We start from the raw sequence: 23,942 nt of genomic DNA on the forward strand, positions 1-23,942 counted from the left end.
AACTCATCTAATTGCCCTGGCCGGATAGTTCAGTTGATAGAGTGTCATCCCCATATGCCAAGGTTTCAGGTTGGATCCCGGTCAGGGTACATGCAAGAATCAACAAATAAATGCAGATGTAAGTGGAAGAACAAACAAATCGTTCTCATTCTCTCTCCCCCTTCCTCACTAAAATCAATTTTTAAAAAGAATGTACTATAAAAACACATCCAATTGAACATGTCATATAGGTGCATTTTATTGTATGTAAATTATACTTTGGTAATAATGAGAATAGTGATAATGAGACCACTCTAAATTCACTGATATGAAGCATCTCCAAGGTGTATTAAGTGAAAAAAAAAATATCAAGGTGCAGAAAAATGCTAGAGAAAAAGTGGCCGTATTATCTTGAGAATGCATAAAATAACCTAAAACCTGTACTAATAATTAGCGGCTTCCTGTTGGGGGGTGGGGGCTGAGAAGGTGCACACAGAAGAGGGAGGGATGTTCCCTAAACATTTTATACTTTTGATGTTTGACTCTGGCGAACAGAGATTTCCCTTGCAGCTGGAACTCACTGAATTGCCACACTTCGATTTTAAAAAACAAATAGATTTGCTTAAAAGTTAACACGCCTCTCTATAGGAATACTCGATGCTCGCTGTCCGAATTTACTACTCAGTACACAAACCTTTAAAACAAGAAACAGATGTTACCGAGGCTGAAAGGCTCCCTGACATCTGGTGTCTACGGTTTTGTACAATTTTCCCCCTGGCCACCGCCAGAGACAAAAGGCCGCACCCGGTCGCCAGTCCGGGCCCCTCGCCTTTGCGAAGCGCCGGGCGGACAGGACCGCAGCCTCCACTGGCTCCCCACGGCCTCCCGCGCGCGCCGCGGGGCTGGCGGCCACTGGGACACAGACTAGCTCGGGGCCGCGCGTGCACCGTCGCGGTCGCCCCGGCCTCCCTTCTCCCAGGGACACTTCTGCCAGGTTCTCTCCAGGGCACCCCTGGGCAGGACTGGTGACAAGGCGGGGACAGAGATCCGCCCCAGGAGATCTCGGAGTGGGGAACGCTCCTGGGAAGACCCGAGCAGCAGCAGGCGACCCACGAGCCCTGGACTCGGTCTTCAAAGTCTTTTCCCGAGGGTCCGCACCCCATCATCACCCTCCGCCCCTACAAGGAGGGGACTTTCTGAGACCTGTAGGGTGGGATGACACGGGCCGGTCCCCAGCGAGGGGCCGCACAGATTACCGCCCCCGCCCCTAAAGAGCCGCTCCGGCCGGGATGGTCGTCCAGGCTCCCCAAGGGCGCCACAGCTCGGGTTCGGCCTGCCAGGGTCGTGTCGGGATCCGCAGCGGTCACTGGGAGGGCGGCCAAGGCTGCGTACTGGGACGCGCGGAGAGGGGTGCGGGCGGAGAGGTGGGCCGGCTGCAAAGGGCGTGCGTCGGCTGCGATCCAGAGGGGGCGGGGCCCGGAGCCGGGAGCCGGGAGCCCAGACCCCGGAGCGATAGCCGCAGCTTAGAAGTCAAGGCGCTCACAGCTATGAGTCAGGGGTCTCGGAAAGCTCCAGGGTCGCCGGCCTTGCTGCTGTTGCTGCTGCTACTGCAACTTCTGTGGCCGGTGTTGGGGGTCGAGGCATTTCTTGGTGAGTGTGAGTCCGCCCCGAGGGGCAGGCTTGGTCATTGTCAGCAGATGGAGCTTTGGAACTCCCCTCACCCCTCGCCCAGGAACAGGAGTCCAGGACAAGAAAAAGGGAGGGTTTGGGAAGGTGTCCCTGAGACCTGCTTAGGGATTCTCACCTGTACTTGGGCCTGGGGTCCAGACTTGCACACTCTGCGCAGCTGCCTCTCTGCCCACGAGTGGCAGGGATCCTTACCCTCTGAGCCGTCACCCAGCCCTCAAACCCCTCCGCCTGGATTCTCAGGTTGGAAGCACCCTTAGGCCCCATTCTCCAGTGGGAACACTTCTGCACCTCCATCCCTTAGGGCTCAAGGGTCTTCCTCCACGGGCCCCCTGGAGTCCCTGCTGTGATCTCAGACTAGGGGACTGACTGTGACCTCCATGCTCATGCATCACCCTAGCTCACCCCTATCCCAGGGCCTTGGGACTGTGCGTGATTGTTTATATTGTTGCCTTGTTTGGTTAGATAGAGGAGGGCTTCTCACAGAAGATGCCTGTTTAGCAGGGCAGGGGAGGAAGGAGTGGGGGTGGGACGGAGCTCAGTCTCTTGCCGGTGTAACATCCCCAAACCCTCTGGGATGGGGCTGGTGGGATTACTGGAGTCTTGTGCATCAAGTACCTAAGAGGGGTCAGGGAGGAGGTAAGAGAGGCTGGGCTGGGAAACCTGGGTGGAGGGGCAGGAGTTTGCGGAGCACCGTGGAGGGGGACCCAACAGGGGTAGGGTCCTGATCTGTTCTGGACCCAGAAGGGGAGGGATGACAGCTCTTATTCTCTTGGTGGTGGACCCCACGCATTCCACTGATTCCTCTTCCTCAGTCTGGAGTCATGGGAGGATGATGCAACCCTTGGGAGGAGTGGAAAAGGGCTCTGTACTCCCCAACACCACTCTGGCTCCCCCAGTTTCTGCTCCCATCCACCTAGTCACCAGACTCAACTTCTGCCTCCCTCTCCCTCATCAAGATGCCAGTGGCCAGTATGTGTGCACAGGGTCTTGAGGAAAACCCCAACCATATCCTCCCCTCTACCCTGGAGGCCTGCGCCCAGCAAGAGCTGGCTCTCCACACCCAATTAGTCCTCTCTGGACTAAGAGAACCCCCAGAAACGTTCGGCCCCCTCCCCACACTGGCCCTTCAGTCTGATGGCAGCTCACTCATCCAATCAGGGAGGCTTTTTTGGGGAAGGGAACTTTTGGAGCTCCTGCTATTCTGGGTCTTTGATGATGGGTTCTTGGGGAGGAGACAGATGAGGAGAAAGGAGTTGGGGTGGGGGTTGGAGAGCTGTTAGTTCTAGGAGCTGGGCTTCCCCAGGACTGAGTGCCAGAGGCAAGGAGAGCTTCCGGCAGGCTCTGAGCTTCCAGGGGCCTGGCTCCTGCAGGGCGGGTTTAATGAAAGTCACTGGGGTCCTGGGAGTGGGGGGGGGGGTTGGGAGCATTCCAGGGGCGCATTCCAGCCTCCTCTGAGTAATGCTTGGCTCTGGTATTCCTCCTGGAGCCCTCTGACACACACTCAGCCTGGGAGCACTCAGGCTGTGTCCCCCAGGCTCCCCTCTCTGAAGACATGAGGAGGGGGCCTCTGGGATAGAGTTCCTGGAAGCCACACTTCCAGCATGAAGCCCCCAAGGGCAGCTCTGAGCCAGGTGGGCCTCCCAAAATAACATGTAGCTGTTGTTTTTCTCAGAGGGCAATGAACACAGTCTTGCTCTAAAGGCATGTGCTTCTCAGCCTAAAAATATCCAAGGCTACGCCCCTTTTCTTTCCACCCTGCACTGGTAGGCTTGGTCTCTTTCTAGTGACCTTTGACCCCACACCCTCCCCTCAAGGTCAATGGGGCTCCTGCATCCCCAGCTGAACTATCCTTCCTAGGCTCCTTTTTCTCGGTTCTGCCACCTCCCTGGATGCTCCTTGGTTCCAAGGACACCCCATGGATTGTTAAAGATGGATGTTCCTTTCTGCTGGGGTCCTCTAACCTCATCCCTCTGCGGGCCCCACGCTCCTCTGTTCCTCAAGTTTCCCCTCACTTTGTACTCTACCCTCATACCAGGAAACATCCCTGGAGAGCCAGTCACCCCTTACTGGGTCCTGGATGGACAACCCTGGCGCCCCATCACCCTGAAGGAGCCGGTCAGTGCCACATCATTCCTTCCTCTGCAGGGCCCCAGGATCTCCCAGCCCCTTGCCAAATTTCAGTGTGGCAGTTTCACTGGGTTCCCTAGATTTCCCCTCCCAGTCCTTTAGGCTCCTCCCTGAGTTGGAAGGAAGGGCCAGGGAGACATCTAGATTGCGTGAGCTGCACACATGGAAGTCATTTTCAGGCTCCCCCCACCCTCACCCCCTCCTTCCTCTCCATTCCCACAACTATCCAGGCCACCCCCATCCCAACAGGCAGAGTTTGTGAGGTGTAAACTTCAGGGACCTCTTTAAGAAAATACCAAGATATCATCCTTCTTCAAAGTTTACCAGAACACGTGACCTATAGACACATTGCTGTCCCCTCCAGGACCCTGCCTTTGAGGGTCCTGAAACTTCAGCCTCATTGGCTCATGAAGAATCCACTTCTGTCCAAGGGCAGTGGTCACTCTCTTGGTGGCCCTCAGATGCTAGCCCACTGCATTTTGCTTCTCAAGGATGCTCTGCCCTAGCCTCCTCCCAACACGCACCCATCACACACTTCCAGGGTAACCATGGACCCATCTGCATGTGCCACACAGCTGTGCTGCTAACCAGGAGGCCAGTAGCCTCTGCATGCCCATTTCACAGAGGGGTAAACTGATGCCCAGAGAGGTTGGAGAAATTGCTGTAGTTCTTACAGCTCTTTAGCCCAGAAGTCTGAGACCTGCAAGGGTCTGAAAGACTCCAAACCATTGGCCAATGTCCTCTGAACTTAAAGAGCCCTGTTCATCCTGAATTTTCAGGCAAGAGGACAAACCACTGTCCAAGCCAGCAAGGAGGAAGGCAGGAGAGCACTCCCATGAAGGCCGGGAGGCTCCCACAGGCCCACAGCTTCAAACCTAGAGCCCCCGCTGGGTCACCCACACCCTCAGGGTCCCCATTCAAGTGGTCAAGCATGGTGCTGGGCCAAGCTTTGAGATCATTTTTCTGGACATCACCAGCAGAGGGAAAGGCTGGGCACACACTGGAGTCCCCCTGAGTGTGGACCCTCCTAGTCTGTCCTGGGCTGTGACCAGGAGGGGAATCCCAGAGAGGCCTTGCTTTTCCCACCTCCAGGCACCTGTCCCCAGGAAGCCTGCCGATATGAGGACAGTGTTGAGGCAGGGAGTCCTGTTCCCGGGAAGGAAACACTCACATTTCAGTCCAGGGATGGGATGTATAGTGAAGGGTGGAGTCACGAGGAGGGCAAGAAGTGAGGGTAGCAGGGGTACAGAGGAACAGAGAGGGGATTCTGGGGTGTGGGGGTGGCAGGAGGATGCTTTTCATTTGGGCTGCCACCTTTCCTTGGTACTGACATTTCTCCAATAAGGCAAGTGGCATTCCGACCCCATGAGCTCATGCTCGGGGCCTTGCTGGGCTCTTGGCTGGGGCAAGGAGCTGTCTGCTCCCCACCTGCAGAGAAAGAGCCCACATCCCAAGACTGCGAGCCCCTTGGCCTCTGGCCCAGCCCAGTGCATTGTGGGCTAAAAAGGAAGGGCCAGTGAGGGTTGGGGCCAGAATTCTGAAGACACAGCAGCTCTCCAGGAGGCTCCTGGACTGGCTTCAACTCTGGGCCCCCAGCCAGACTGAGTGGACAAGGGGGGCAGATGGGGTCTTCCCACAGCGTGGAAGAGACAAGGAGGGTAGGGAAGGAAAGGCTGGCAGGCTGGCCTGGGCCACCTCCTGACATCTGGCTGGCAAAGCCAACATTTTCCTCTTGGCCTGGGATAGGGGTCTGTGTTTACTTCATAGGATCAGTGAAGCAGGTGTGGGTGAGCCTGCTGCAGACCAGGGAGAATTTCAGGGCCTGGAAGTTTGTCAGAACTGGAGGTGGAGGAGTAAAGTTTGAATTCCACAGGAAGTGAGCAGAAACAAATGCAGAAACAAGAGGTTGTGAGCCGGCCTGAGCCATGGCTATGTGAAGCCCACCCCACCCCCATTCGGCACTGCCTTCAGGACGCCACTGTCTGCCTGGAAGAACCAAACCTGGTCATGAAAGAGGAGGGAGGACCAGAGGAAGGGCCCAGTACCTTGAGCAAGGCAGGGCACCTTTCTGGGACTCCTAGTCTCTCTAAGGAGGAAGTGGTGTGTACCTAGCAGGCTATGTTCAATGGCTCTTGTAGGAACAACAAACGTCCTGAGTTTGGGAACATCTTTGTTCTGCATGTTCTCACCCCCACACCCACCCATGTCCACCAGGGCAAGTGGGGACCCTTCTGTCCCTCAGCCCCATGTTCTCCCCATGAACTGCCTGACAACTGTCTCCACATCCTACTGGCTCCCTGGCAGGCAGGAGGCCGGCTGCCTGCCATCTCAGTCCTGTACTCTTTCATGCTTAGGTCTTGAAGCTAGACAAGGGGCTTGTAGCCTTGGAAGCTGAAGGCCAGGAGCTCCTGCTGGAGCTGGAGAAGAATCAGTGAGTACCAGGCCGGGGAAGGGGGCTAGGAGCCAAGACAGGCCTCCTCTCTCTGGGAAAGGGAGCAGGGGAACAGTGTTGGGGGCAGGGATTGGTGGGGACCCAGCAAGGAGGCTGGAAGGATGGAGGACCCTGAGGAGGTTCAGGTGACAGGGAGAGTCACACCAGCCCATGATTGGCTCCCTTGAGGCTAAAGTGGACTATTGGGCAGGGTCAGCCCTGCTTTGGGGCGCATTCCTCATCCAGGCCCCAGAAGCATCTTGTCAGCTCCCTGCCAGAAATAAGTGAGCATAATCTAATGGAATCTTGAAAAGAACCTTGAGTCAAAAGAGAATCCAAGGTAGGTTTCAAAGATGGGTGGGCACTCCAAGCTAGTGGAATGACAAGGACAGAGATGCAGTGAGTACAAAGATCAAGGCACATTCAGGGGGCATCAGTTTGTCTGGCCTGCTCAGAGGGTCTCTATCTGCAGGGAAGGGAGCAATGGGAAACAAATTTGGGGAGTACCAGTGGGGGCCAGATCACAGAAGGCCATGTTAGTGCTAAGTATCCTGGATGGTGCAGAGCCAAAGATTCTGAGTTGGTAAATGAGCAGGCAGAGCTGGGCTGGATGGGGTAGGTGTCCAAGAAGGAGCATGAGATCTTAAAACCATTCAGACTATTATCAACAGGTATTTATTTATCAAGCGCTTGTTTCATTGCAGGCACTGTTCTAAGCACTCCACATGTGTTTTATTCTCCCCCATGGAATAAGATGGACTAGGAACAAATGGGTTCCACACAGTTCCTCTGGGGTTCAATGTCCCCATGCATCAAATGGGCTGATTATATTACCTACTCCCTAGGGATGTATGTGTGTGTGGACTGAGGAGCAAAGCTTGAGAAGGTGAAGGGAAGACTGGGAGGTGGAGAAGCAGGATCATAGGTTTCTGGGGTGGCCTGGCTGTATAGAGGTCAAGGTGAGGTGGGGTCAGGATTTTCTTTAAAGAAGAGAGATTGACTTATGGTTGATCCATCCTGGTGGAAAGGATCCTGGTGAGATGGGGCCCAGAAATGGAATTATTAAGGGGATGAACATTCCTGAAGGACAGTTGGGAAGATATGTGGGATCTGCAAACCATAGGAGATTTGAAGGATCCTTGAGGCTGGAAGGTGGACAAGAGAGAGGGTTGACCAGATGCCCAACAAGGGTAGGTAGCAGAAAGGGCCACGAGGGAGTTCAACCACACTTCCTTAGCTCCAACCCCACTTACTCAGCAGTGTCTCCTGAGTCCTCCTCTCCTGTCCAGCTGCAGACCTGGGAGTCCAGCTGCCTGCCACAGGCTCCAACAGGGACCACAAACTCTGCCCCTCTTACTGCTCCTCCCTGATGTTTTCCACACACCCTCTTCCCATGGCTAAGCCATCACCAAGGCTCCTTGCTGCCCTTCACTTTTTTCCCTCTAGCTCATGGTTTTTCTGAGCTAAGCAATACACATTTGTTCCTGTCCCTTTCCTAAGACACGCTTTGGGTGCTTCTGAAGTGCTAGCCCTGTGCCTCACTCAGAGCTGCTCAATTAGCCTGGAGGGCATTCTGAAGGAGGCAGAGCTGAATTAGGTGATCCCTACAACACCCCTTCCCAGCAGGTTGCTGACTGCAGGATACACAGAAACCCACTACAGGCCTGATGGGCAGCCGGTGATGCTGGTCCCCAACTACATGGTGAGATACTTCCATGGGCACTGAGGGCAGGGTGAGGGATGCTGGGGGATGCACTTCCTAAGGAGCTCCCCACCATTCCTTCCCCATTCTCCTGTTTCTAAAGAGGGGCTGGAGCCAGGCCCCCACCATTCCTGCTCTCTTGCTCCTCCCATTTCAGTCTTGGCTGAGATTTGAGGTTGGGTCCCTTGCTCCCCAGGATCATTGTCATTACCGTGGGCATGTAAGAGGTTTCCCGGACTCCTGGGTAGTCCTCAGCATCTGCTCTGGGATGAGGTGAGGAATTGTGGGAGAAGGGGCTGGGCCTGGGGCTGGGGCAAGAGTTCTCTCACACTGCCTTCTGCACCCTCTGCACCCTAGGGGCCTGATCACTCTCAGCAGCAATGCCAGCTATTATGTGCATCCCTGGCTAGCTGGGGGTGCCGAGGACATCTCAACCCACAGGATCTTCTGGACAGAGCAGCTACTTAGCTGGAAAGGGGCCTGTGGCCACAAGGATCCTGGAGACAAAGGGAACGTGATCAGCCTTTCTCATGCCACCCAGATCAGGGTTAGGGGCACAGATGGGGTGGGAGGGGAAATGCAGTATCAATAGCCCTCCAAATCATAAAACAGCAGTGTGTGGCTGAAGAAACAAATTCTACCAAATATTAAAGTTAACTTTGTGCTTTCTGAGGGTTGGGATTAGTGGTCAGGGCTCAAGCCCAGCAGCCTGCCACTCAGGGTCATGGTTGCCTCTCCCCAGGACAGGCGGCAGGCCCGCAGAAGCCTGAAGTACCTGGAGCTGTACATAGTAGCTGACCACACCCTGGTGAGAAGTGGCTCAGGGGGGTTGTTGGGGCTGAATGGGGCCAGCTCAACCTGTCACTCCATCATATTGCTGCCTTTCCAGTTCATGACCCAGCACCGGGACTTGAACCGCACCAAACAGCGTCTTCTGGAGATCGCCAACTATGTGGACCAGGTTGGGGGCCGTGGGTGGGGAGACAGGCCTAATGGGAGTGACAGCCACAGCCTGGGCGGGTCCTAGCTGGAGGAGGCAGGCTTGGAGATGAGAGAGTATGTAGGGGGAAAGAGAGGGGTAGCAGCAAGGTGGTACACCTGGTCCCCTGCTTTAGGCCTGTCCTGCCCTGACCACAGATTCTCAGGACTCTGGACATTCAGGTGGCGCTGACGGGCCTGGAAGTATGGACTGAGCAGGACCACAGCCGGGTCCTGCTGGATGCAAATGCCACACTCTGGGCTTTCCTGCAGTGGCGCCGGGGGCTGTGGGTACAGCGGCCACACGACTCAACGCAGCTGCTCACGTGGGTGCCTCCCATCCCGTCGCGGGTTCCCCACTGGGCCGCACCCCCTCCCGGCATTGCCCGATCACGCTGCACTCTGCCCTCAGGGGCCGCGCTTTCCGGGGTAACACCGTGGGCCTGGCGCCCGTGGAAGGCATGTGCCTTGCAGAGAGCTCCGGAGGCGTGAGCACGGTGAGCTCTGGCAGGGACTGGACGGGAGGAGAGGTGCGGGGCAGCCTTCTCCACCAACAGTGACCCTACTCACGTCCTCCTAGGACCACTCTGAGCTCCCCATTGGCACTGCAGCTACCATGGCCCATGAGATAGGCCACAGCCTTGGCCTCAGGCACGACCCTGAAGGCTGCTGCGTGGAGGCGACAGCTGAGCCCGGTGGCTGCGTCATGGCAGCCGCCACTGGGTACGGGGCGACCCGTGGGGAGAGGTGCTGCTGGGGAGGCTCCACTAGACCTGGGGCCCTTCCTCGGCAGCATTCCTTTGGGTGAATGCTATCTCTTAGTTTCCTCTGCTGTAAAAATGGGTATATGATCATAGTGCCCGCCCTGAGTTGTTTATAAGGCTTAAATGGAGGAATCCCAAGGAAAATGGATTCCCAAGAGTATGAAGACTCTTTTCGGGAAAACCTAGCGAGGTTACTCCTACAGGACTGGATTCTACTTTCAGCCCTGGGCTGCCCGCTTGGGGGCGTCACCCCCTCCCGCCTCGGGCTCGCTGTGGGACTTCACCCTGGTTACTGACCCACTTTGGGCTCTGCCTCTGGAGGATCAGAGTCGCCCATCATGCAGGCGGTGTCTTCGCAGTCTGCGCGTTCGCGTCTGTGGGGCCCAACACGGGTGGTCGTGGTGCGAGGGGGTGGGAGACCATCACGGCGTTCAGGGGGCTGGTCCCTGCACACTCCGACGCCCTTCCCCGCCCGTAGGCACCCATTTCCCCGCAAGTTCAGCGCTTGCAGCCGCCGCCAGCTTCGCGCCTTCTTCCGAAAGGGAGGCGGCGCGTGCCTCTCCAACGTTCCAGACTCCGGGCTCCTGGTGCCGCGGGCGCGCTGCGGGAACGGCTTTGTGGAGGAGGGCGAGGAGTGCGACTGCGGCGCGGGCCAGGTTAGGTCTGCGCGCCCGCCCTCTCCCCCAGGGCCTCGAGCGCCTCTCCCTTACCTGGTCCCTTCTTGCCTTTTTGTCTCCAGGAGTGCCCTGACCCCTGCTGCTTCACCCACAACTGCTCGCTGCGTGAGGGGGCCCAGTGCTCCCACGGGGATTGCTGCTCGGGCTGCTCGGTGAGGGGATGGGAGTTTCGAAGGGTCGAGGGGAGCTGGGGAGCCGACCTGTTTGTCCTGGCCGATTGCCGCCCTCCGGTCCCCTGTGGATGCTCGCTCTGCTCTGTGCTTGGGTCCACCTGGCTCTCTTGTCTGGCTGTCCCAGCTCTGAGCCTCGCTGTCGGCGTTGATCTCTCACTGTCCATTGTCTCTCTGTGTCTCGGCTGTCCTCCCGACATCGGGGGCACCTGCGTAGCTGAAGCCGGCGGGCGCGCCGTGCCGTCGGGCTGCGGGAGACTGTGACCTCCCTGAGTTCTGCACGGGCGCATCTCCCTACTGTCCCCCGGACCTTTACCTACTCGATGGCTCACCCTGCGCCAGCGGCCGCGGCTACTGCCGGGACGGCGCGTGTCCCACGCTCGAGCAGCAGTGCCAGCAGCTCTGGGGGCCTGGTGAGAAGCCGCGCCGTGCCGTTTGCACCTGTTCCTATCCTTGGGACTGAGTAATTTTCTACTCTAGGAAAGATGGACGGGAAGGAGGGAGAGCGAGGGCGGGGAGATCGTGACTTCCGGCCCTACCTGTGCTTCCCCAGGCTCCCGCCCAGCCCCAGAGGCCTGTTTCTATGTGGTGAACTCGGCAGGAGGGGCCCGTGGCAACTGCGGCCAGGATGAAGAGGGCGGCCACGGCCCTTGTATGCAGAGGTAGGGAGAGGAGCAGAGGGAGCAGAAGCTGGGAAGCGGATTGGGGTTAGGGGGACTCTCCACGCTGTTTGACCACCCTCCACTTGCTTCCCAGGGATGCGCAGTGTGGGAAGCTGCAGTGCCAGGGCGGGGAGCAGAGCCCACTGGCGCCACACACGATGCCCGTGGACTCTACCATCCGCTTAGGCAGCCTCGAGGTGACCTGCAGGGGAGCCTTCCTGCTACCTAGTGCCCAGCTGCACCTGCCTGACTTGGGCCTGGTAGAGCCAGGCACCCAGTGTGGACCTACAATGGTGAACCCTGCCCACCCAACCCCCTCCTTGCCCCGTGAGTACCTAGGGCCAAAGCGCCACTCCCCACAGTGCTTAGTGCACACCACTGCCCATAGGTGTGCCAGGACAGGCGCTGCCAAAACACTACGTTTCAGGAGTTGGAGCACTGCCTGACTGCCTGCCATGGGCATGGGGTGAGTGGTCTGAATGGTGTGTGTGTGTAGGGGTGATCTTGAGGTCCCTGATCCCACGGGACCTTCCTTCTCTCTTTCTCTGCAGGTTTGCAACAGTAACCATAACTGCCACTGTGATCCTGGCTGGGCTCCACCCTCCTGCGACAAGCCAGGGTTAGGTGGAAGCACAGACAGCGGCCCTATGCAGCCTGAAGGTGCACGCACGCCGGGGAGAAGCAAGTGGGGACAGGCTGTGTGGTGCTCCCACGTAGGACTCAGCCCCACCCTGTCCTTTGCAGACCGCTATGCATTCCTGCTGGCAGTGATCTTTAGCTTTCTGCTGCCTCTGCTTCCTGGGGCTGGCCTGGCCTGGTGCTGCTACCGGCAGCGGGGATCCCAGCTCCAGCAATGCCTCTGCGGCTCAAAGAGGAACAGTGGGTAGGCTCTTAGGGCTCCAGTGCCTGCTCCCTGAGCTCACTCTGGTGGTTCTTGCTCCTCAGAGTTCTGCTGGGTCTGGGGCAGCTGGGATGGGGGCCTTAGGCTTTGTCCCTGGGTGCGGAGAGGCAACAGAGGTAGTGGAAAGAAGCCTTGAGCAGAAGGCAGCAGGGGCCAAGGGAGTGAATCCATGCAGGGCCCTTTACCCCTCCCCATGGTTGTGGTTCAGTCCCTTTTGTCCATTCTCCTGTTTCTTCCACCAGGGGGCTGCCTAATCTTTGACTTTGCCCTGTTTTCCACCAGCTCATATATATGGTGTAGTACCTACTCCACTGTGCCCTTCAGGGTATCTCCAGTGTCTTTCTCATGAGTTTTCAGCCCTCTGTCACATCCTCTCCCTAAATCTCTGTTGTTACCTCCTTTGAGTTCCCAAATGCTGGACCAGCCCATCTTTTCACTCCATACCATTGGCCAGTTAGAGCGCTAGCTACCCTTGTGCCAAGGACCCGCCCCTAACCCAGTTCTCCATGGCCTGGGAGGATGGTCCCATACTACCAAACACGGCTGACCTAGGGCTGCCCCCTCACTGGGTGCTGGGCAAGGCAGGCCCCTTAGAGCCACATCAGACACAGCCTGGCCTTGGGAGTGCTCAGGACAAGCTGAGGGAAAGAGCAGAGTCTGGGCTGGAGATAGGGGCAGAGGGCATCCCTGACCATGGGTAGGCACCACCCAGGTCCCAGGTGCCAGGTGAGAGGACCTTGACACAATGAGTAGTGATTGCAGGTCTGTGGGCAGAAGTGCAAGGTGCTCAGAGCTTGGTGCCAGCATGAGGGGCCCTTTAGTTAGGCAGTGACTGCATGTCATTGCCCAGTGGAGTCTTGAGGGCAGTGGAGACTGTTTTGAAGAGATATAGAAGGAAGTGACTGGCTCTAGGTGATGGGGCCTGAGCAGTCGAGCATGGCTTGGAGTCACTGAGGGTAGCAGGGCCAGCCAATGGCGAGGAGTACAGGCAGAGCTGCCCCTAGGGAGGAAGTCCACCTCTCTTCAGGACCTGAGGGATGCTAGCATCTGGAGGGTGCCAAGGTGCTGGGATGGTGCCGGAGCATGGGAGAAATGTCAACTCTGGAGAGAGAAAGTGCCTGCAGCCTTGGGAGAGCTTGAGTCTGAATTAGAGCCTGGACTCCAAGGGCTCCTCTTAGGAGGGAGCAGGAAGTGAGCTAGAGAGAAGGACTTGGAGCAGAAGGGTAGAGGCTCAGTCAACACAGAAGGGAGAGCAGAATGAGGATCTTGGGCTGGGCACATGCTGCCAGCTGCAGGGAAGCAGCCCAGGGGGTGTCCTGCTCAGCATCACTGTTCCAACCTCCTGGCCTCTTATCTCGCTGCTCAGGCCCAAAAATGGCCCACGCAGGCACTCCACCCCAGGCAGTGTTCATCCCCTGGAGCTGGGCCCGATGACCACTGGAGAGCCCTGACCCCTCGGTGAGTGAGGCGCAGGGGGAAGTGGGGAGGGAGGTGAAGGGATGGACTCTTGGGCTCCCTCCTCTCTGCTTAGTACCCAGCCACCTTGAGTCCCCAGTGCCCTGCCGACCCACAGACCACTGCCAACTGTGTCCACAGCACTTGTTCTCTACCTATTGCTCCCAGACACTGAGACCTCTGCCAGGGCCCAACAGCCACCCTGAGAAACCTGTGTCTTGTGGTCCTACCTGCACCCCAAGGTAAGTGGGGACCCTGATGTGGGGCCTCCACCTCCCACTGCCCTTCAGTTACCCCTCAGCTCACTGTCCCCTACTCTGGGTTTTCTGAGCTTGGGTTCTGAGATATGACCACATGGAGCAGGGGAGGGTGAAGTTGCGGCTCCTCCTGGGTCATCTGTCCTCACTGAGGGAGGATGGGGGGGCCCTGCCACATGGCTGGCAGCCTGAAGTCAGCCTTCAGGGGATGATCCCACCCCTTTATTTTCAGCGGGTCAAATCCAGAAGCCAAACTACTGTCCTGTGAGAGGTGAATGCTGACAGCCCCTCCAGGCACATGGACACTAGGGGCAGAGCCAGAAAGTCAGCTGACCTCCTTGCACCTCCAGGCAGCTTGACCATTTCTTCCCTGATTCACCTCTGCCCTACCTACTCCAGGACCCTGGAGCCTCATCAGAATTTTCCCAATGCTCTCCTCGTTCCTTGGGGTTGGGGATCATACAAGCCCAAGAATCCATCTGTTATGTAAAACTTCCACGTCTGAGAGACCAAAGAAAGAGGCTGACAACTCCATCATAACCAGAGTTTATTAAGGGAACTTAGATACGGGGCACATCTTGGGCAGCCACAAGACCAAGTGGATTTCCACCACACCAGGTGGCAGGATAAGGGGGAAATGCCCTACATGCTTGCCCAGGGAAGGGCAAGGGCCTGTTCCAGGAACCAGCGTGCCTGGGACCTCAGGGAGGGGTGATCAGACAGTCTCAGGGCATTTTTTGGAAGCAATCTCTGTTCTGACCTAGAGGATCTGGCAGTGGTCAGGCAGCAGGCATGTCATGTAAGAGTCTTCTTCACACCATCAGTCCAAGAAGCAAAGGTCACATAGTCACTGACCTCCTGTCACCAGGGAAGGCTGGGTCATGCTGGGCACTGGGAGAGGCCTCTGTCCCGGGAGCCTGAGGGTGTGGGCTGCATGCTCTTCACCCAGACTTAGTTCTGCAGAGGGCAGTGACTGCTGGGCCAGAGCCTGGATTCGGGAACCTACCTTTCTGACTGAGTCCACTTCCCCGGAGACTGGTCCCTGCAAAGCAAACAATCCTTGGGACCATCCTTTCTCCCTCTTCCTCCCTGTCTTGTCCCCCAGATGCTTCCTCAGCCCCAGCCCAGTCCTGCACCTGAGGTTTTGGAGAAGTGTGGGGTGTACGGCAGTCCCTCACTTTGAACATTACTGAGCCTCTTCTTCGTTCCCTCGAGGGAACTGAGGGAGCCATTTTAGAAAGGGCACCAAAGGACCTCTGTGAGTCTTTTCTGTCTGTAACTTCAACCCCATGGGGGTCTCTGAGGGATGATGGCTGGTGAATGGAGCCTCAGATGATAGCCAGGGCCCCAGGTGGACCTGGGTATAGGATGGTGTTGCCTTGCTTGAATGATCCCTATGCCCCACCCACCTCACCTGCCTCCCTTGGACATTTTCAGAAGCCACTTTTTCTCCCCCCTTGCTTTATGCAAGAGTTTCTGAGTGACTTTCTGTATCAGCCAGATATTGCTGCATAACAATATTCCCCCCAAGCTTAGTACCTTAAAACAACAACCAATTCTGTGAATTGGCAAATTAGGTTGAATTCAGCTGGTTGTTCGATTGGTCTCAGCTCAGCTCACTTATATGTTTGCTGTCAACTGCTGGTCAGCTAGGCAGGTCTGCTTCTGGGGCTGGCTGGCTGTTGGCTGGGGTAATGGGGATGGATGGGCTGTGTGTCTCTCATTTTCCAGCAGGCTAGCCCAGGATTGTTCACGTGACAGCTGGGGAGGGTTCTAAGAAAGCAGGACGTAAGTGTACCAGCCTATCTTGGGCACATACACAAGAATAATCAAGATAAGCAATATTTTAATACAATATTTCGAAAGTTCAAAATTAGTGCCAAGAATCTATAGTGAGCACAATATCAAACTTTAAGTAAAGACTGGATCAGTAACAACACCATGACAAAGCACGTGGGAGCCAGAAGCAAAAGGAAAAACCAGTCGTTGTGATCCTGAGGCAAGTTCCTCTCTCACCTCATCCTGCAAGAGATTATTTGGAAGCTTGCAAGGCCTCTTGAGATTTCATGACTGGCTCATGTTAACTACCATAACACTATTGGCCCAAGAAAGTCAAAGGGCCAGCCCAGCTCCCAGGGATTGGGAAAAAAAACTCCACCTCTTAAATGGGAGGGGTGCCAAGACCACATTTCAGGGGGTGTAAAGAGCTGAGGGACTTTTGCAAGTGTCTGCTGCTTCCCTCGGCAGCACAGAAGCGGTGTCCCCAGCTCAGCCTTGCTTTCTACTCCGCCAGCCCAAGGGGCTGCATGAAACTGTTTTCTAAAGCCCTCTCCTGTGTTCTTTGTATCTGTGGGATTTTGATTTATAAAGACGACCGAGTGCTGACTTGGAGAGGTTAATGCCACTGAAAGAAGCTTTCATCACTTACAGTCCCTGAGAAAAGGGGGCATGCAGGGCCACAGGGGAAGCACCAGGCTTGTGAGAAAGACTAAGGAACTACCACCGACTGCAGGAAACTGAGGCAACATGACCACTGAGTGCCATGTAGGATCCTGAATGGGATCTTGGAACAGAAAAAGGATGTTAGTGGAAAAACTGTGGAAATTAAAAAGGTACCAATGTTAATTCCCTAGTTTTAACAATTATACTATGATTATGTAAGATGTTAACACGAGGGGAAGCTGGGTAAAAGGTATAAAGGAAACACTAATATTTTTTCAACTTTTCTTCAAGTCTAAGATTAGTTAAGAATAAAAAGTTAAAAATAGAATGATAAAAGGAAAAGAACGATGTTTGTTTCATAAAGTGAACAGTTCAGCATGGGAAAGTCAAGGTTTCCTGGGGTTGTTATGTAGGTGTTGCTGTGGGGAGGAGGGTGTGTGTGGGGGTCCACCTAGACACATTCAGGCTCTAGATTCAGTGGCTCCTGGATCTACCTGAAGGCATAGCTTGGGGTGGGGACTTAGTGGAGATGCAAAGGCTCCTCCCAGCTGCAGAAGTGCTTCCGTCAGCACAGTGTCTGGGTTTCTACCCGCTCCAGCTCAGGTGGCACTGGAAAGAAGGCACCTGTGCCACTGGGGTTCTGCCTGGTGCTGTCCTCTCCTCTGTTTCAGGTGGCATAGCCCACTACTTGGGGCCCATGAGGCTGCTGCTGCTGCTGCTGCTGCTGCTATGGCTGTTTCTGAGTGAGTGGCTGCAGGACCCCTGAACCCTGGTTTCTTAGTCCCAGATCCTCAGGGATAGAGTAGAAGGCAAGAAGGTGGTTCCAGGAAAAGCTGGAAGGTAGGAGGTGATACCGGAGAGAGACCTGTGCTTGGGGTGCAGGGACACCTGGCACTCTGCTCTGCAGCTCTCTATTCATCTGCCTCCAGCCTTCAGGTCTGCGGATCCATCCCCTCCCCAAGTTCCACCTTGGTACCCCTACCCCAGGAACTTTCTTTTTCCTATGGCCTCCCCTCTCCCACCTCTCTTACCCTTCCTCAAGCCCCAGCCCTCCACCTTCAGTCTTGGAGTTTCATACTGATTTCTCGCTCTGCATCTTCAGTGTCTCTGTGCCACTGATCTGATGTTCCACCTGCTCAGACTGTCCCTTCCCTACCTGAAGCATCGTGAAGGGAAGGGCAATTTTACCTGGTGGGATGGGGAGAATGAAATCAGGAAAAGGTTTAAGGCAGAGGAGATCTTGGAGCAGAGATGTGCTGTTTTGAGGTGGAGACGATTTAAGGGTGCTCCTGGTGGAGAAAGACAGGTAAACAAATGAGCAGAGGTGGAACCAAGACCTTAGAGAACAAACAATAGATGCTGTTGTGTGTGGCTGAAGCCTGGGGACATGAGGGTCTTTGCTGGGAGAGAAGGGCAAAGTTGGTCTTTGGCTCTGTGTGTCCTGGAGAAGAGATGGAGAGAGAGACGGCTCACCCCTCTCCTGCGGCCCTCTCCACTCACATACCCAATTCCATGTCCTTTGTGTCTGTCCATCCTTCCGCAGCGTGGAGGGCACTGAAGCCACTGCAAGAATCGCCATGCCCCCCCACCCCCAAAGAGGTGGCCAGTGCCAGAGACGGGCCCTGCTCCAAGCCCCGAAGCAAGGGACACCCTCTCCACACATACACAGTGAAATGGGTCTGGGGCCAGGCTGGGAACTGCCCTGCCAGAAGGCTTCTTCCTAAGTGAGATGCTCCCAGGGGGTCTGACAGCATGAGGGGCAGAGATAGCCTGGTTCAGTGATCCAAGTCCTAGGAAGAGGCTGCCAAGTCTCACCATCTGGAGACCATGGCTTGGCTGGATTTAGATGTGACCTCTGGCATGTCCGCACAGAGCTCACCCTGTGACTCTAAGCCCCTAGCTCCGACCTGTGGTGCAGGGTAGAGCCCTGTGGCCTGCCATAAGGGGCTTCTCTGGGATCCAAACCCTAGCAGCCAGGCCCTCCAGTGCCCAGACCCCTGCGAGAGTCCCTCTTTAGCCTGGCTGGTGGAGGGTGGAGGAACCAGGAGGAAGCCAGAGTCCAGATGGGGCAGCGTGGGTTAGACCACCCAGAAGGGAGCACTAGAAGGGAATGGAGAAAGACTCCAGTGGCATGGGGCAGGGGGAGGTGCAGGAAGTCAGGAAGGAGGGAGAGCCAGAAACCTATAGGTCCATTCAAAGGGTCTCCAAGCTTAGGGTGGAGAAGGGGAAAGAAAGAAAGCTCAGCGTGCCAAAGAGAGAAGACGAGGAGTGTCCACTGTTTTCAAGGCCATTTCTGATAAGTCTTCATTAGCCAGGTCCCAGAAACCTTGTTTTCCGGGTTAAGTGGAACTCATGAGATTGGAAGGAGCCCCGCCGACCCCTCTTGGGAGGGGTGGTGCCTGGGGAAGATGGGCCTCGGCCTCTAAGGGAGCCTCGGTGCCCCCCATCCATTCCGGATGTGTTGCAGGAATCTCCAGGGCCCGCCGCCGTTCATCTACGCGACAGAAGTCTGGTCAGTGCCAGTCGTTCACCCTTCAGGCCACACTCCGCCCACCTTGGGTTTTGAGCGCGCCCCCACCTTAGGGGAGCGGAACCGGGGTGAAGTGTGCCCGTGGGCCGCACAGAAAACTGCAGTCTGCCTACTCCCCACCAGGGTCTCCGGGCTTGGCCGCACGGAACCGATGCGTGGACGCGGCCGAGGCGTGTACGGCGGACGCGCGGTGTCAGCGTCTGCGCACCGAGTACGTGGCGCAGTGCCTGCGTCGGACCGCGTCCGGAGGTTGCCCCCACGCCCGATGCCGCCGTGCCCTGCGCCGCTTCTTCGCCCACGGATCGCCAGCGCTCACCCACGCGCTGCTCTTTTGCCCGTGCTTTGATCCTGTGTGCGCCGAGCGCCGGCGCCAGACCTTCGTGCCTGCCTGCGCCTTCTCCGGGCCCGGCACAGCACCGCCCTCCTGCCTCCTGGCCTTAGACGCCTGCGAGCACAGCAGGGTCTGCAGGTGCGGCCGGAGGCCGGGGCGATGGGGGCGGGGCTGGCGAGGCTGGGCGGGACCGCCCATTCGCTAACCGCTTTGCCGCCGCACCGCGCAGGCCCCGCCTCCTGGCCTTCCAGGCCTCCTGCGCGCCGGCCCCCAGTGCCCTTGACGGCTGCCCGCGAGACCTCGCCCCTGGCTGCCTGCGCGCCTACGCAGGCCTCGTGGGTACGCACTGCCGAGGTCCGGGTGCGGGCGCGGCTCTCCCGGCTTCCTCTACATGGGTGGGTCGATTACCCGCTCTCCGGGTCCCCACAGGCACCGCAGTCACCCCCAACTACGTGGACAACGCGAGCGCGCGCGTGGCGCTGTGGTGCAACTGTGGAGCCAGTGGAAACCGGCGGGAGGAGTGCGAAGCTTTCCGGGAGCTCTTCACAAGGAACCGCTGCTTGGGTGAGGGGCCGGGGCCCAGAGGCACAGGAGTACGGTTCGTCCTTTACTGCCCTCTACCAAGCCGCTTGGCAGGTGGGATTCTGTTTCAGAGGTGAGAAAATTGAGGCTCTTTTTGCGGCAGCCAGGTAGACCCCCTTTGCCCTCTGCTGTCGTCTTACCCCTTCGGGAATCTGTGCTCAGCTGTCCCTGGAGAGCAGGTGACAGATCAAAGTAGGTTCCTAGAGGTGCGTAAGCTGGGGCCCCTGCGGGCAGGAGAGCACCTGGAATGGAACTAGTTGAGATTCCTGCTGCTGCCACTTCTGAGGCAGTTCCATCCTCATCCCTGAGTCACTTACCAACTCCTCTCATTGATGATCTTGCCTTCCGGGCCTGAAAACTTGGTGGTTCCCTGCCCAGACCGAGAGTTAGGAAGCCTGAGTCTGAAGCCCTCCCCTAAGCCATTTTGTGTCCATCCCTAAAAGGGGATGATAATCCATCCCCAGTGCAGATGGAAGACCACAAGGTTTGTAGGGCACCCAGTAGCACAGTTGTCCTTACTTTATTATTCTTCACCCTGCACCTTCCATTCTGGAAGCCAGTTCTTGGAGACATTCTATCTTCCCATCCATTCGTAGGGAGAGACCACACAGGATGCCAGGGGTTGCTCAGTGTGTGCCCCAGGAGCTGACCCCTGTACTAGGGTTTTCCAGCTAAGTCCACTCTGGACCCCTCCCTGCACAGATGGTGCCATACAGGCCTTTGACAGCGGGACCATTATGCAGGACCATCCAGACTCCCTCCAGGACCTGCAGGTAGGTGCAGGTCGGGGATGGTGAGCTGGCATCCCCCACCCTGCTTTTTCCATACTTCCTTGCCAGTGGGGCCTAGATGGACAAGAATGACCTGGGGTGGGGGTGGATGCAGATTGCAGAGCCAGGCTTCTGCCTCAAGCCAACACTCTGCTCCAACCCCCAAGATGTCCTCTGCAGATCAGCCCTTAAAGGGGTGCTCCCTGCTCTCCATGCTCCCTGTCCTGGCTCTTCAGCTTCTGCTCTGACTAGGACAGCAGACCCTGGACAGCACAGCCAACTATCCCATCCTGCCTGGGGTACATGGCCACCTCTGTGGCCTGCTGCCCCACTGGAAAGAGACTGGTTTACCTCCCAAGCTGCCCTGTGTGTCTGTTCCCTGGAGTGAGTTATATAGGCTGTAGGCCTGATTGCAAAGCCCATGGTTCCCCTTTCAGTAGGTTTCTTGATTTTAGTTCTTTCTCTACAGATGTTGGAACAGTAGGGGTCTCCCACAGGGTGGGTATGGGAGGGGGACACCTGTGAAGCTGAGGCCTCATCAGGGCTCCAGATAACCTAGAAAAGGTCAGAGACCCGCCACACTCCCAGAATTATAAATTTTGCCAGTCCTCCTGAAACAGATCATGCCTTAAGGAGTACATCTGAACAGACTTGTAGGCAAGTTTGTCCACTGTAGCCTTTCATGACATCCTCCCAGTTAGACACCACCCATGTTGATAATCACCTGTGCCCATGACATATGTTGGCAGAGTGCTTCCTGTCCATGATATGTTGCTTGGTGGTACCACCTGGAGTAGGTGAGAATCCAGTCCCCTGCATTGCACTGGCCATATGGCCACTTTCCCCAGAGTTTAACCCAGCACTAGGAATGGCATTCACAGCTCAATAAATCCATGTACACTGACACTGGCTTTGCTTTCATGTGATCTGTGGCCTGGGACCCATGGTTAGCCACATGCTGTGTTTCTGCTGGCCTGTGTGACTTCAGATAGCCTCAGAACCTCTCTGGGCTTAGTCTCCTTGCCTATAGATGTCAAACCGAATAAACTATCAGGTTCTAGTGGTAGGGATTTTGGTTGCTTTTGTCTATTTTTGTCTTCTCTGCTAGTACTCAGATAAAGAAGCTATATTTCTTAGCCTCCCTTGCAGCTAGGGTGGTCATATGACACAGTTCTGGATAATGAATGAGTGGAATTCACAGATGAAGCTTCCAGGAGAGCTCTTTAAACAGAAACAGACTTGCTGACTGGCCCCTTTAGCCTTTGGCCTTCAACTCTCCCCTCTTCTTGCCCAGACCTCGGTGGCAAGGCCTGGGGACACGGGCACCATCTTGAAAATTGAGCCACTGCACCAGCTTCAGTCCGCTTCCCTCTGGACTCTTCATTGCCTGACAAAAATGACACCTCTAATTTGTTTAAGGCAATTTCTCCCTAGGTTTCTATTCTTTGCAGCCAAACATAGGCCCTGATTGATACACTCCCACCTCTGGGGTGCCTGGGAGCCTCAGGATCACCTGCTGTACCCACTTAGGGAACCCCACCTCAGTGTTCACAGAGCTCAATGCTGACAGACCCTTGAAAGAAGGGGCGATGGGGTTTTGTTTTTTATTACCACATATCCTACCTGCTTCTCTCCATGTGGAGAGTCAAATTCTTTCCTGGAACCGAGGGAAATTTGTCATAAAGGTTTTTGTGAACACTCCACGTGTGGCCAGTGTGGACCCAGTGAATGCCAAGGGCATTGTGTTAAATTTCAGTTCTGCAAAGGAGTTTGGGCAGGAGAGGGCAGAATAATGGGGGCAGGTACTAAGCCTCTGCCCACTTGCTTCTTCCTCAAAATCTTGGAGACTCCTGATGAGTGAAGGGATCCCATGTCTCCAGGCTGCCCTTCTCAAACCTGGTTGAAGTTTGTCAGGGGCCATGAAACCGATGGAAGTGGAGGCTGTTGGTGGCTTGCTCAGAGACCTTTCTGGCCAATGCAACCCATCCCCAAGCTGCTGGGAATGTTGGCTGCAAACACAGCTCACAGATTCCCCCTTCTCTAGAATTGCCTGTAAAGTTACACTCTGCTCCCTGACATTGACTGCAGTCAAGGACTGACTGAGACGTGGGTACCATGGCCTACCATGCTTACCTCAGGGGCAATTCTGTGTACCAGCTTGCTCCACAGCTTCATGCCTGATTCCAGCTGAGACCACATCCTAGCTTAGCTCCTTCCCCTACCCACTCCTGTGTCCTTCACTTAGGAGGTTCCCCTGAGGGTAAGCCCTCCAATAAATCAGGGGCTGAGAATCCATATCTTGATAGGCTCGGTTTCAGAGAACCAGACCTAAGACATGGGTTAGGTACAAACCACACGAAGTCCAGGCCTGGGGCTGTCCTGACCAGAAAAAGAGCCACCAGGTCTGAGACTGTGTATTAGCAACTCATACCAAACCCACAGACACCCTGTGAGGCAGCTTTCAACAGCCTCCCAGCTTCAGCCGGTACTCTCCTGATTGAAACCAATCACAAGTGCAACTGGCCTGGGCATGCAACTCAACCATCCAAGCTTCAGGCATAGCTATCTCTAGGGTTTCAAATGATGTTGCCCATGCTGGTCTGTGCCTGGCTTCCCTCTGCAGGGGGAAGAATGCCAGCAGCAGCCCTGATCTATGATCTCTCCTTGTAGCATTTCCAGCATTCATGGCCTGTCCCAGGCAGGACCCTCTTGGTCCCAGCATGGGTTATAAGCCTTTCCCAGTGGCCTGGGAAATGACATAAGCTCACCAAGATCACATGAAATGGGAAGGCAGTTTTCCAGTGGAAAAAAGAAAGGGTATTGGGCAAAGCGAGAGTCCAACCTGTTCTCACTTTATGAAGAAGGAGGAATGTTCTCAACCATCTACATCTGCATGGGGGTGGACACCTGTAAGTGGGCTGAGGAGATTGGTATGTGTTTATAAGGGGGAGGGGGAATTGGGGGCAGGACGGGCAAGTGAAAGCATCGCCTTGCCCTGCTCACCATGATTGCATGGTGGCCCAAATAGAGAATTAAATACCTGCTAAATAATTTGCCTTAAGTGAGAGTGTGTTAAACTCTCCTACTTCATATTTTACTCAGATAAATGGAGTAAAATATAGGCATATACCTTTCAAAAGTTTGGAAAAATAGAAGTGAGAACTGAGCTGAAAATCGCACAATTGTTCCATGCAGCTGCCCGTCTTCCTTCAGTACTTCTGAGCAGGCAAACTCAGGTTTAACCAAACGGAGCCTCTTTAACATCAGACAGTGTGCAACAGAAAAGAGGCTTCCTTATTGGGTGCAGGGGGAAATGAGAGATCCAAGGGTCTCCCTGTTGCTTGGCTCTCTGTTTTTCTCCAGAGTGAACATTTTGTGTGGGTGGCTTGAGGCTGTCTGGGGCATTGGCCCAGCCAGCTCTGCAGAGAGAAGCCAAGAGGAGGGATGAGGTGTTTTGATCTGTGAAGGGCACCATCTTGCCACTCCTGGCTAGTG

At 55.8% G+C, this 23,942-nt stretch overlaps 2 protein-coding genes across 2 annotated transcripts; both read left to right on the forward strand.

Annotated features, from left to right (window-relative positions):
- Positions 1-1,490: 1,490 nt before the first annotated feature.
- On the forward strand, positions 1,491-14,302 carry ADAM33 (ADAM metallopeptidase domain 33). The gene is made up of 21 exons (XM_090286100.1): positions 1,491-1,629; positions 3,704-3,783; positions 6,150-6,226; positions 7,850-7,928; positions 8,125-8,201; positions 8,286-8,475; positions 8,671-8,736; positions 8,818-8,889; positions 9,066-9,232; positions 9,319-9,403; positions 9,487-9,629; positions 10,149-10,326; positions 10,410-10,499; positions 10,735-10,930; positions 11,071-11,179; positions 11,274-11,472; positions 11,568-11,645; positions 11,731-12,062; positions 13,447-13,538; positions 13,704-13,777; positions 14,025-14,302. The coding sequence occupies exons 1-19, from the start codon at positions 1,527-1,529 to the stop codon at positions 13,529-13,531; spliced, it is 2,406 nt and encodes an 801-aa protein (XP_090142226.1). The 5' UTR covers positions 1,491-1,526; the 3' UTR covers positions 13,532-13,538; positions 13,704-13,777; positions 14,025-14,302.
- A 799-nt stretch (positions 14,303-15,101) lies between these two features.
- On the forward strand, positions 15,102-21,353 carry GFRA4 (GDNF family receptor alpha 4). Its single transcript, XM_090285030.1, has 7 exons — positions 15,102-15,108; positions 16,906-16,977; positions 18,888-19,233; positions 19,325-19,434; positions 19,525-19,659; positions 20,380-20,450; positions 20,615-21,353. Exons 1-7 carry the CDS (start codon positions 15,102-15,104, stop codon positions 20,693-20,695), a joined length of 822 nt encoding a protein of 273 aa, XP_090141156.1. The 3' UTR covers positions 20,696-21,353.
- Positions 21,354-23,942: the final 2,589 nt, after the last annotated feature.

The sequence above is a fragment of the Furipterus horrens genome, unplaced genomic scaffold, assembly GCF_987537825.1.
Source record: "Furipterus horrens unplaced genomic scaffold, mFurHor1.1.pri manual_scaffold_8, whole genome shotgun sequence".
Lineage (NCBI taxonomy): Eukaryota > Metazoa > Chordata > Mammalia > Chiroptera > Furipteridae > Furipterus > Furipterus horrens.